The 14,065-nt window shown below is 35.6% G+C and overlaps 1 protein-coding gene across 1 annotated transcript; it reads right to left on the bottom strand.

The window, feature by feature from the left end:
- Positions 1 to 1,748: 1,748 nt before the first annotated feature.
- LOC118738446 (protein yellow-like) lies at positions 1,749 to 9,130 on the bottom strand. The gene is made up of 6 exons (XM_036469384.1): positions 8,911 to 9,130; positions 4,089 to 4,333; positions 3,802 to 3,986; positions 3,495 to 3,722; positions 2,693 to 3,205; positions 1,749 to 2,626 (listed from the first exon to the last, which is right to left on the bottom strand). Exons 2-6 carry the CDS (start codon positions 4,294 to 4,296, stop codon positions 2,495 to 2,497), a joined length of 1,266 nt encoding a protein of 421 aa, XP_036325277.1. The 5' UTR covers positions 4,297 to 4,333; positions 8,911 to 9,130; the 3' UTR covers positions 1,749 to 2,494.
- Between the last annotated feature and the right edge of the window lie 4,935 nt (positions 9,131 to 14,065).

The following is a 14,065-nucleotide window of genomic DNA, read 5'->3' as shown; positions in this document are numbered from 1 at the left end:
AGAGATTTAAAGGGTGTAAGGGTAGTGCTTCCTTGACAATCATACAAATCGTCCGTTTTACCCGTTCTATCTTGCATATGGACAGAGTCTTGATTAAAGACGACCATCAGATGGTGATCCCGTAGAAGACATTGGTTCTTATCAGAGCAGTCTACATCCAGTGTACAGCATTTGGTTTTATTCCCAATTTTTATTATAGTTGCTATACTGGCGTATGGGCGGTAATGGCTTTCCTGGAGTGACCTTCCATGTTTCGCTTCCAGTCGACTTTTCTGTCTAAAATAACCCCAAGGACCACGGTTGAGAAAGTGAATTCTACCACATTTAATGAATAGAGGAAGCTTATGTTACCTCAAGACGAGCACAATATCGGACTTGGTAGGAGTTACACTGGAGTCCACGCTGTTTGGACCAGATATTTACACGACTAATATCACTTTGGATTAACTCATTCCGGACATGCATATATGTATGTATATACCAGTTCTTACGAAGAAGCAAAATTCATGTAGAGTATCTTCAGTTGAAAGACCGGACCTGTAGCCAAATTGCTTTGAAAATTTTTTAAAATAATTAAACACTATTTGCATTGCTTCCATTTATTTTTTCATAAAATTTTACTCTTAAAAATACTTACATACAATATTTATAACGTAAGTGCATATTGATTTTAATCTTATGAACTATTTTTACAAAACTAATTTTATATGAAACAAATGGGGACAGGCAACAAAATCGACGGAAATAAGGTCAATTGACACTATTTCGCATACTGGTGCGTCACCTTGCCCGCCGTGCTGTGACGCAGGTAGATATATTTTTAGTATAGTTTTTACTTAAAGTTTTATATATTAAATATATCTTACATATTTAACATTTTTATATTTGTAAGTTATTGTAAGAGTTTTTCTGTATTGTGGCAATCAGGGCATTTTGCATTTTTTCTTTAAATCGACCCACTTTAAGCATTGTTGGCGGTATTTCCATTTAAATTAGGAAATAGCATCATTTACTTAATTTCCAAATTTTTGTTGACTTTATTTCGCTTTTGAAAAGGTAATCACGTCAATTGATTTTATTTCGCATCACTGTGGGAAATAGTGTCAGTTGACGTTATTTCTGTTCATCTTGTTACCTACCACCGAAATAAATAAGTATTGAGGACTAACCTTCTTGAAGGCTGAATTACTGGTGCCATACCATAGCCATAACCATAACCATAGCAATTAAATGTTCCGTTAAAGCATACACGCAGCTCTGTAAACGATTACTAGAGCCATATTATAACGCCAGAGCCGGATCTATTCTATTTTAGTTTTTCGTCAGAACCAAAAGCAGCTCTGAAGTATTTTGCTACGTTATGGAGTTATGGTTAGGGCCCCTTCTAATTTGGCCTTTAAGCCTAATACTAAGTCTACATATAAATAGATTATCCTCATTTTCGAGCTTAACTCTCTAATCTGTAATTAGAAAAAGAAATTAGCTATACCAAATTCGTCCCTCGTTGAATCTGTAATTATAAAATAATCTCACATTAAACCAATAACTTTTCGGTATCCAACCTAGTTTTATCGATTGTTTTTGCGAAGAAGAGGAGAAATGCGAAAAAAAATATGCGCTAGCAAGGAAAAGAGGTTTGTAAAGGTATTTTTAAACAAATATTAAGTTAAAATATATTTAAATTGCTTAATATAGCAGAAAAAAGCGATCACAAAAGCACAAAAAATTTGATAGCTAGTAATCTGAGATTTGCCTGTGTAAACGGGTTATTTATAAAACGAGCTTTGATTGAATTTATATTTATATGTGAACATCCTTTAAGTTCTTTTTGCTCCACCTCTGATATTTTTAGTAAACTTTTTGTTTAGGTTTCTTTTTTTGCAGCGAGTGTATTTGGATATCCGTTCGTATATTCGTGTATACAGATAAAATCCGGATATCGGATATCCAACTCACATCTGGTTAATATCCAGATATTCGGATTTTTTAATAAGATATTCGAATATCCGGATTATATGGATAAAAAAATAAATAGAAACTGGGATAGAACTCCCAGCCCTAGTTATGAAGTTATGACACTGATTTCACTATGTACCTACTTACAGAGTAATATAGCCAGGTGAACATACATATTTAGCCACATTGCGAGTGTGGTGTATATCGGATGCAAGTCGTATCGAAAAATACATGTCATTGCTTAAAACTTCGATTCGAATAGTTTATTAAAATGGGAATACTTGGCAGAACTGGCAAGTTTTCGGCGTCTACTTATTTCAGCACGAAAATAGGCAATGCCAATCAGTCAAATCGTGGATTTAAGGCTATTTTGCGACGTACACAATGAGGCTGATTATATATATACATATATATATAATATATATATACATATATATATATATATACGTAGATGAGAAGCTTACTTAAGTATCTGCCAAGAAAGGCTTAATAAAACATTAAATATGTACTTATAAGGTAAATGTTTTTGTTAAATTCTTCAAGAGAAGATCAGTCGTTGGCTCAGATCTTGATTAGGCGTGGGAATGTTCTGCGCCTGTATGTCATCCAGCGGCCGCCTCACTACGCGAAAATTAATTTCACGGTCACTTAAAGTGCCAGCAGCTATTTTCTATGAGAAAAAAATGTGTTTAATATTAGTCCACAACAAAGAAATAATGCTAAATAATGCTTATACCTGATAACGATTCGATATCATCCACAATTCTTCCTTTCCCGAACCGTTTTTGTACACCTTCATGCCACTGACAAACTCTAATAAACGCGGATCTGCCGGCACTTCAATTTCATTCTTTACATTGTACGGATTCCATCTAATCAACTTGATCGGATTGAATGTGACACAATATAAATTCCGCTGACTGTCCATCGCTTCGGCAGCACATTCACTACTACGTTTGCCCACCATACGGAATTCATTTTGCATTGCCTCCATGTTGCCATCCCAATTTGTACGATTGTTTAAGACGCTCAAAGGCACCGCATATTCGCTGTTGCTGGCCAACGGATGGAAGTAGAGTTGGCGGTGATCCGTGGCCAAAGCAAACATGCCATCCATCAGAATGAAGCTTTCGCGTGCAATCGTGTGCGTGCCATAATCGGGATCTGGGTACATGAATTTATTCTCGGCACGCCAGGCGCTATTCGACTCCGAGTCATAGATAACCAGGCCGTGATGTGTGACATCAGCCTTGAATGAAATATTAATGTAAACAAGAAAAACATGAGCGTGTGAAGGCATGGTTCATTTATGCATACTTAGCATTGCATGACAGTGCGTGAAATTTGTCACTTAAGGAATCTACTCAAGAAAGCGACTATATTTCAAAGTCGAACTTTATGTATGCCTGACAATGCCAAGATACATATAGTATACATAACACAGCCTCTAGCAAAAAAGAAAAACTGGTCTCACTGTAAGAGTGCGTGAGCGGAAATTTTGGCTTGCAGTTTGTAATACATAGCATTTACATACTTACAATGTAAACATGCAGGCGTTGGCAGCGGCCTTTCGGTGGAGGATCGTGCACGACAACAAGTGGAGTGATGAGTAGTGAAGCCACCGGCACGTACATGTTGCCTTCAAAGCGATAGCGATGCGCTAAAGTATCTGTATTTAGATCGAATATCAGTAGCTGTGGCGGACAGTTTTGAGTAGTTCCGATTACGCCTGAATCAATAACAAACATCTGATTGCACTCTGTGATCTAAGCGAAGCAGAAGACATACATTAAAATTATTTAGGCATCTGGGCACTCTACATATGTGCTCAATGCTTTAACTTACCGCCACACGAAATGCGGAAGTGATTTTATTACAATCTTCGCCATTGGCATTATGCCAAGTATAGTTAGGATATGGTATCAGAACCGGACCATTAGCTTCATTACTATCACTCACTGTGGCCAGCGTGTACGGGATGCCGGTTTGAAATCGGGGAATTGTGATGAAGACACGCGAACCCTTTTGAGCTGTTAAAGTTGAGAAAAGCAATATATGTATATTTTTTAAATTTTGCACTAAAGAGCATAATATATTTTTTCAATAATTGCTTTGTAAATAAATATACATACATTGTTGGTGTGGCGCCACATCGATTGGTATTCCATTTGCTGGTACTAAATTACCATTGGCTAGTGCTTCTTGTCGATCTTGCTCGGTAGGGAAACCATAGACGAGCTGTTTCCACTGATATACTGTTTCTGAATTGCGCTGCTTTACACAGACTATGACCTGGAGTGTTAAGGCCAGTAGTAATAGAATGAAGCCTCCCGTCCACATGACGTAATTGGTTGGAAATGAACGCGTAATAAATATTCTGTAAGAGCAAAATTAAATATGCTTTTATTTGTTGATGTTATTTACTTTTATTTTTTTCTATGTGTCTAAGATACATATAAAAGATGACAAACATAATTAGGTCTTAAAATTTGGGGTAAGTAATAAAAAAAGTAGTCAAAACTTGATAATATGTGGGTGTCGTATACTAATGATAAGCACTAGAATAATAATAGATTGGCGCTTACACATATGTTAGGGTTTGGCCGAGCTTCTCTTCCGATTTGTGGCGTGTGCTTTTTTGTAGTCACACAAAGGGAAGGGACCTACAGTTTTACGCCGACTCCGAACGGCGATTGTATTTTTTATGAGAAGCTGTTGTTCATGGCAAAATACACTCGGAGGTTTGCCATTGCCTGCCGAGGGGCGACCGCTATTAGAATACAACTTTTTTGTTTTTTTATTTTTTGATGTTGGATTGAACCCAGGCCCTGCGGAATGGTAGCGTGCACTGCTAACCGATACACCGCAGCGGCCGCCGAGCATTAAAGCTGAAGTAAAAAATACAGCAACTAAACTGTTTAATCAAGTCGCGTGAAATTAAATTTTTTTTGAATAGCTTAAGAAGACATGCAGAAATCTGCCTTTCTCGCCCAGAAATAAGGATGCAAAATATTATTTGCCTCATCGTCTATTTAGAGGTGCCCCGACAGCATCAAATTTTGAAAAAACGGACATAATTCTACTTCACAGATTTTTAATTAACGAAGCAGACTTTTTTTAATCTGTATTTTTTCAGACTAATTTGGGTCGCTGAATCTGAATTTGATGCTCATTTGTTTTTCCAAAGAGCGGAATGAACAGTGCATTGATGGAGAGTTGGCGCAAGGGAATGAAACCTAGTCGTAGATTCTAAAACATTTTCATGGACAGCACTAATGTTGTAACGGGAGTGGGCGCCGAAATATACTGCCGGTAACTGAACGTCAGGTGGGCAGTGAGGTTATCTGACCAGTGCAGCATATTTCAAGCAGAGATTATCGCAACGAGGATAGCAGCAGAGCTAGCCTCCACCGAAATGGCAATCAACTAAAAAGTAAACTTATACGTAGACAGTCGGGTGGCAATTAAGGTAGTTACCTCTAATCGTATTTCATCTTCATCTAAAATATCCTTCACAACCGTGAAGCCAGTAATCGCTATAGCGTCCCACATCCGCTGCGGCCATCGAGCGCCCACATATGTTAACATTGCCCTGCTTTTATATGTATGTATGTATTTACATATCGACACTTGAGTGCAAGATCGACCTATCTCAGCAGCCAGTTCGAAAACGCCCTATCTCACAGAACTTTTCAAGAATGCCCTACTTCAGAATTTGATTGAAAAACACCCCATCTTCAAATTTGGTTGGGGAACGCCCTATTCCGGAATTCGGTTCAAAAACGTACTATCTCACCTGAAAATATATTGAAAATATGCTGAAATAGGGCGTTTTTTACTCGGCAGCTGAGGTAGGGCATTCTTCAACCAAATTCTGAGATAGGGTGTTTTTCAATGAAATTCTGAAATAGGGCGTTCTTCTATCAAATTTTGCCGCAGAGAGTTCTTGAAAAGTTTTTTTGTGATAGGGCGTTTACGAACTGGCTGCCGAGATAGGTTGATATTTTACTCAGGCATCGATACAATAAATTTGCAGCTGTAAACATTGAATTTTTTTTAATCATTTCTATTAAAACCTAACTCAAACATCAATATTTGTAAGTTAAAGATATGTCTCCCATGCCAAAGAAAGCCACTGCATGTTTAAGTTACATTGAATAAATTAGATAAAAGTATTTAAAAATTCTACTTGATAGAAGTTTGCTTAGATAAGAGCGTCATAAACTTCTAAACCGGTAGAATAGCTAAATATGTATTAGAAAACTTACCCAAATATTGCTTACCAAAAAATGTTAATTAATGAATATAATTTAATTTTTGTTTTGTGTGGTGTGTTGACGTAAACACTTTCACCGATTTTGAATTTTTGGGCGCGTGTTTATGAATTAATTATTATAAAAAACGTACATCTGTTAACTGAAATATACTAGCACTACACTACAGCACAATAACAATAGCGATTTATGCTTTTGGAAATATTAAAAGTGTTGCTTTCGTTTGGTTAGTTTGTCACGCAGCTTAAATTTCGTGTGGAAGCGAAGACGAGTCCCTCCCCTTGATTAATAATAGCAAACCCGTACTTCTCACATTTATTCAAAAGATTAACACTATATTAAACGGTTTTGTGATAGAGTAATCACTATCTTTCATTTATTATTTAAATAAACAAAATTATCACTTTTCCACTTAAACTAAAAAAAATCAGACGCTTTGAAGATCACTTCTTATTAAATGCTGCTGAATTGTACAAAGCGCAAGATTAAAGTTCGGCAAGAAATTTGTTCAATTGGAAATTACTAGTGTGCATATGTATACTAACATGTATGTATGTATACATATGTATTTATGTATCAAAATTTTGTAGAAATTTAATTGTAAATAATATCGATAAGTATTTAAATAAGTATACATATGTTAAATATGTATGCAGGTTTCTATGTTTATCTGTACATGTGTAATGATCTGTGAATATTTATTAGTATATTTAATAACACTGCGAAATAATTAGGCTTTGTCTTAGGGCTTCAACAAAATTATGTACGAATGTTAAGTAGCATCTACGCGCCAAGTCGTCACAACTTTTTTTTTTTGCGGTGGGTTAAAGTTTACACTTATTTGTCACACTTATGTATTTTAATTCTACGAGTATATCATGTGGTTTTTTGTAAAAAGTGACATCAAAGATAATTCTTATCAACAGGGATCTACTACACATAGTAAAACTGAGACAGCAATTTTTTCGTAGAACATTTTAAACTCTCAACTTTAACCGTAATGGGTTTCTATGCCGCTTGTTGTAAAGAAGTAACATTTGAGCTACAAAGATGTAATGTAGAAATATTATAGGCCTTCATATAAATTTGGTGTAGGAGGATCTTTTTAAATATATACTTGAATTAAAAGATAAAATGTACATGTGTCGAAGTATTGTCTTCAAAAACCTATAGTAAAATTTAGCGAGCAATTCTTTCGTGCATTTTTTTAACCCTTTAACACCGCTGTTTATGGGTCGCTTTGACTCCTTTCTGTAAAAGTTTATTAAGGAGAGGTTAAAATATCCTATTAAATATTAAGTGCAGAATTTTACTGAGAGTTGTTAAAGTACCAAAAATGCGATCACTAAAGATGAGAGTGTTACGCGGCGAATTCGAAAATTTAAGATATTTTTGTCGCTATGCTATTTGCCGCTTTCTTTGCGTTTCTGAAAAATAAAGGTTTGTTTTTGCCTATTTTATCCGATAATGTCTTGTCGCTCTCTTTATCGCGTCACTATGTTCTTTGCCTAATAACCAAGGCTGGCAAATCTAGGCAAATGCTTGAAAAAGCTTATTTTGCATATGTCTGGAAATTTTTTGATTTTTGCATATATTCGACTTAAGTGCTTATTTTTGAATATTTGAAAACATTTCACACATTTTTTGGGGAAACACGATAGAAATGCGTGTGACAAGGTGAATTCCTATATATGTACATATGTTTTTATACTTCTGCTACCACCTGGTATGAATTCGCCTTGATACTGCTAGAGCTTGAAGAAGTCGGAACAAATTTGGTACTCATTTAGGAAAATTTTGGTTTTGTGAAAGTAGCTATAATAAAGCTTCAAGCAAAAAAATGTTTGACCATGAAAGATAGTTTGCAAATTGTGACACCTGTGAAAGAGCATTACCAAATATTGAGCACAAATATATGTATATGCATTCAAAAAACGTGAAAGTATTTTGGCCAGATATTATTTCTTAGCTCCACAACTAGTAGTGAAGATCTATCGAAGTGCTCCCCAGCAGAATTAAGTTTGTTTAAATGTTGCCCAACTACATCTACAGATGTGGAATGGAGTTTTTCTAATTATTCAACAATTTAAACGACAAGAGTTCAGTTTAGATTGCTAATTTAAAAAAGCATGTTTTCTAAATTTTGAATAAAAATATTGAAAAATTTGAGTAAACCTTCATTGATTTCACATATTTAAGAGTATATTTTGGTAATTTATCAAGCTTTCTATAGCGCATATTTTCACTTTTTTTCTGGTATATTTTTGAAAGCCCTGCTAATGCTTAATACACCACTAACAATATGTCGGCGCAATTTTATTTTATTTTTTAATTGTTGATCTATTGAGTTTTTGACCAAAACGTGTAAACGTAAACCCACTGCAAAAGAAATTATGATTCGATTACCATTCACAGATACTAATGTTTTGACATTGTAATCAGCAGATTCGAGTCACTTTTTTATATTTTTTTTTGACACCATTCACTACTTTCACAGCAAAAGGCTTCCAAACATACCAAAACAGATCACTTTCTTCTTTAATTTTTGAGTTGAATTATAATCTTTTTCGAAGTAAATAAGGGCTAAACTCATTTCAAGAAATAATTATTTCCGGATTGAGAAAAATACCACTCTTTCATCATGAATAAATGGTTTATGATAAACTCTCTTCATTCTCACCTAATCAGTGTTGCTTTAATAAATTTTTACACCGAAATCGATTTGCTTTTTTACTTGAAGAGTTTTAGTCCTCCAATGTTCTTCCGGCAAACATTACGCTTCTTCACTGCTTAGTACAAATACATATATTTTGTTTTCTAACAATAACGGAAACGATGTTATCGTGTGCGATTACACGGAGAAACTATTTTATATATTCGCAGAAAATCGATACTCACACTCAGATCTCTCAGAAGCATCGAACGCTATGACAACAGCGTCAAGTTCGCCCCATTCATACGTTGTTATCTATATCATCCCTGCGGGAAATGTATCTAACTATAAGTTACCTTGACGTTGATTAAGTAACTAAAGGTCACTATTATTTGATATTTTTTAGATGTCAACTAACTTGTAACTAACTAATTTTGGATATAAAGTATTGATAAGAAAACAAAATTCTTTCGACCTTCCATTTATTTGTCCTCAATTCGAAAAAGTATTTGTGAAGGGCAGAAAGAAAGTGTATTCAAAGTAAAATTTGTATGACGATATTTATGTAAAAACAAACTTGTTTAAAGAGAACAATATTCCGATTACGTCTGCATTACTCCTGCATTACTTTTCGACTGAAAGTTATATATTTTATAGAAGTCCCGCGAAAAGCTAACTACACGTTGGTTATTTTTTATCAATTGATAATTTTTTTCTGCAGGGATGCATGCATACATACATGTAACCATAGTGCACATATATGTATATGTAAGCATATCTTTAAAGCCTGGTTTCTTTTATGATGCGCGGATGTCGTACAGGTTCAACATACATACTATTTAGGTAGTTATGTCGCATCGCCGAGCTTGTTTTAAAATCTAGATTGAGACGGACACGAAGTAGTTTAAGGCGTTGTCGACGTTTACATGTACTTATGTACATTAGGGTGCATTACTCTCCACCCAAAACAAAAACCGGTACTCTTTTTCCATCGAAAATATAAAATTCAATATTTCTAGGGCTACCTCCAAAATATTTTGGAAAAAAATATTTTTTTTAGATTTATGTGAGATTAACTTATTGAAAAATACCTCAAAAATATCCAATTTTTATAAATAAAATTAGCTTTTAAAAATATTTTTTTCTTAAAATCACCTCAGGTGATAGAAGAGTTTAAGCTTATATGTTGGTAGGTATGCATAAAAATGTGTATAAATATTTCATCAACGGAATGAAAATAATAAAATCTTTGCAGGTATTTGCAAATCGGCATAGCTCACGTAAATCTAAATTGTTTCGAATTATTTTGGCAGAGATCTTAAAATTTAATAAACATTATAATTCCGCAACTTTTTTTTGGTGATTCACACTAATGTACACATATGTATGTATATGTAAGTATGCATATGTATGTTCCCACTTGTATGTTACTGATATTTGTTTGGCGGGCTATAAATATTAGAAATTTATGGAATTGTTTCTGTTTTTTTCTGTTTACTTTAGATGGGGAAATACTAAAATTGCAAAAATTGAGTAATGCAATACGCGTAGAGGCTTTTTTATGCACGTAACATGGTTTTTCCAAACGATGATAAGTATTGATATATATTGGCTGCATTTCTTTATTCATTCTGAATGTTTGGAATAAACTTTTTTGTTTATTTATTCTTTAGAACGTTCCTGATGATATGTTGACGTATATTTCAAACGCATTCTGTTTATTCCGGCTGTGAAATGGGATTATCCGGAATGTATAAAGAAACGCAGCCATTATTTATTTCGTATTTGAATTTTGAAACAATCTACTTTTGACAGTTACTCGGAAATTAAATATTCATTGTATTAGCCATAAACTTATTTAATGTTTTCAGCTTGCGATTACCATAGAGTACATACATATGTATGTACTTAGTTGCCGTTTGTGTTTTCTGTGACAGTGCTCTTTTTTGGCGCTACAACTGTTTGTTCCGAGACCAAAAAAAAAACTTCGCTGATTTCCATTCTTTTTTCCAAAGCTCCGCCAGTTGCTCACACCCTTTGGTACCTGATCTTTCCATAAAGTGCGTGGGCGCCCTTTGCAGTCTCGTTGTCCACCCATGGGTGCCGAGCCGAATCACCATTTGAGCCGTTCAGTGCACAAATTGGTTAACTCCATCAACAAACAGCTGAGAGATGCGATCAAATGCCGAAGCTATCGTTTTATTTTTAGGCGATCAATTATGTTCATGTCATTATAAACATCTGACAGTTCGTCATATCATCTACCCGTCGTCCATGCAAACAGATTAGGATTAGAGATAGGCGCGTGAGTAATTTTGGCTCACGTTCACGCACGCTCACGACGTCTAGTTTTTCAATCACGCACGCTTTTTCACGGACATTTTTTTCAGCTTAAACCTTATTTATATAAACAGAATTTCATATAAATATTATTATAAGAGCTTGGCCAAATGCCTTGCCTGGGACGAACGCTCTATAATTTATTTTTTACAAATACTATAATAATAATAATGTGTTACGAGTATAAAAAAGAATTCACATACCAATATTCATTCAATGTAAATTTAAATTGACATTAGCTCATATTTTTGTTTAAAAATATTACTTTGTCGAGGTTTCCACCAAGCAGTCGTTTAGGTCTTTCTTCTAGAATTCTGCCTGACACAGAAAAACTAGTTGGTATGTGTAAAATTTGCCTTGAAAAGCATCGTCACAACTTTTGTTCTCTAATTTTTTCAAATAAATCGGTATTTCTGCATTAATGTCTTCAAAATCAATTTTTGCAGATTCATCTGTGGGGAAGTCGTCAGGAGTGTATACAGTAAATAAATTAAACAGTAATAGTTAACGATTTTATTTTGGTTGAAAATACTCATAATACATATGTACATCATACGAGCTCCAAACGCCAAAAAGACGTAAGCGATTTTTTTTATTTTTTTTATTTATTTTGGTTCCAGAAATGCATCTAGATGCTCCAAGAACATCTCTGCATCGAAAAGGAAAATTTTGAAAAAATGTGGCTTAAATCTTTTTGGAAGTTAGGGCGAGAGATGTGAAAGTTACGTGGTTGACAGAAAATGTAACTCACGCACGCTCACGTTAACCAAAGTTTCAGTCACGCACGATCACGGAAGTTACTTTAAGTTTCTCTCAAAACCACACATGCTCACGCGTGAGAAAGAAGAAGATATTATTACTTAACATTTATTTTTTCGCTCAAAGATATGATTGCGTTTTATTTTCTTACTTAATGAAGAATGATTATCTCAAAAGCTATACTGGCGTGATTTCCGATGTATCATTTTCAGTGGTAGCGACTGGCGGTGGGCACGTGAGTGATTTTTGCTTACGTTTACGCACGCGCACGATGCCTCGTTTAATTAAACTAAATATTTTTTTTAAATTGAGTCTTTTAATAAATATAATAAGCTTTCAACACATAAGTATTGCTACGACAGCTTGGCTAAACACCTGACAAAGGAAGCAAATATCTGGTATATGTGGCATTACGAATATATAAAAGAATTCATATAAACTGGTATCGCCCATTTGTCAAAATTCGACCACCTCACTTTTTCACACACTTTTTTTTATTTTGTTTGTGACGTTTTGTGGGTCCCTGAGCATGAAAAAAAATTGCCAAAAATCAACGGTAACTCCTGGATATAATTTTTTTTTTCGAAAATACTTTATATGGAAAAAATGCAAAACACCTTCAACAAAAAAAAGTCTCAAAAATCAACGCGATTTTAGACTAACTTGGAACTTGCATTTTTTACTAGAATTTATTGGCTGCAAAACTGCATACTCTAAAAAATCTGACTAAAAAGTGGAAAATTTTGATGAAAATTTGCTGAATTTTTACGAGTTTTGGAAAAAGTTTAGGAATTATATTTTTATGTTTGATGTTGTTTTAGATATGCAAATAAGGATCCTTTATTACTACAATTCAAGAGGGCATGTACTCATAAGGGAAATAGTAAATTGATGTGTTCGATTATTGCTATGCAAGTACAGTGCTATCTGGGTCGAGTGAACTAATTAATGCAAGACCAGTTCATAGAAAACAGATTGTTCACTATATCCAGATTGAGTTTTTTGTTCTTTAAAGTCAATTTTATTGCGCAGTGCGTCTTTTAAAGTTAGATTTTTAAGAACTCTGAAATGTCGTCTTTTCCCTCAGCTAATGCCAACACAGGTTTCCTGTTGTTGTTGTATCGTTGTCGTCAAGGAAGCGTGCAGCCTCGATGGGGTCTGTCCATAAGGCCAGAGGCGTTAGCAGGTGGGGTTCAGTGGGCATGCGAAGATATGCTGCGAGTCATGGCGCGTCTCTCCGTATGCCGGGAATTCATTTGGCCCATCGTTTGTCTTCTAGTAGCGTTACTTGAATAGTTCTCTTACATGGGGGGTTTCGGTTAAGGCCACGAATTATTTGGGAGTTTATGGCGTCAAGTGCTGTTGTTGTGCTGTGCACTTTATGGAACCCATTCTGATGCTTCGCTGGGGTCTAGTGATTTGTGTAGTGTGGGAGTAGAAGGGCCTCTAGTGTCTTCGCTACCGGGGAAAGGTGAGCTATCGGGTGAGAAGAGTCTCCATTGTTGGACGGTTTCCCCGGTTTAAGCAGTGTAACCACTCTCCCCGTTTTCCAGATGTCTGGTACGATGAGAGTGGCCATAGATAGGTTGAGGACCTTGGTTAGATAGTCCACTCCTCCAGGACCCAAATTTTTGAGCATCAGCATGCAAATTCCGTCGGGTCCAATGGCTTTGGAGACTTTCGTCTTCCCGATGGCTATCCTTACCTTGTCGCTGGAGAAAAAAGAGGCGCACTTAGTGTTGACAGTTTGTGCAGCCTTCTGGTCGCTCTACGTTTGGCTTTGTCTGCCGGAGGATACTGCATCCTTCGGCTAAAATAGCTCGCGCATCGCTCCGGGTTCGACGTAGCGTGGTCGCCAAAAGATATTTCAACTCTGTCATCACGCTTCGTCGGATTGGACAATCACCTCACGGTTGACCAAAGCTTGCTCACACCAGAGGCGAAGTTACAGGTCTTCAGATGGTCTTCCCATTTCTTCCGCTTATGTACGTTCACTAGTTGCCGAATTTCCGAGTTGAGATCCCTGATACGGGGATTTACGGGATCGGCCTGGCGAAGAGATTACCTTTTTTGTTATCAAATT

Source organism: Rhagoletis pomonella, unplaced genomic scaffold, assembly GCF_013731165.1.
Source record: "Rhagoletis pomonella isolate Grant_MI unplaced genomic scaffold, Rhpom_1.0 Rhpom_scaffold_00004, whole genome shotgun sequence".
Classification (NCBI taxonomy): Eukaryota; Metazoa; Arthropoda; class Insecta; order Diptera; family Tephritidae; genus Rhagoletis; species Rhagoletis pomonella.
The sequence above is the reverse complement of the archived record's forward strand: the minus strand, read 5'-3'. Positions and strand labels throughout refer to the sequence as shown.

Coding starts and splice junctions, on each gene's coding strand:
- LOC118738446 (XM_036469384.1), bottom strand. CDS start 4,296: ATGTGGACGGGAGGCTTCATTCTATTACTACTGGCCTTAACACTCCAG. Junction 3,723..3,801: donor CTTCCGCATTTCGTGTGGCG/GTAAGTTAAAGC, acceptor TGCTTCGCTTAG/ATCACAGAGTGCAATCAGAT. Junction 2,627..2,692: donor TGATATCGAATCGTTATCAG/GTATAAGCATTA, acceptor TTTTTCTCATAG/AAAATAGCTGCTGGCACTTT.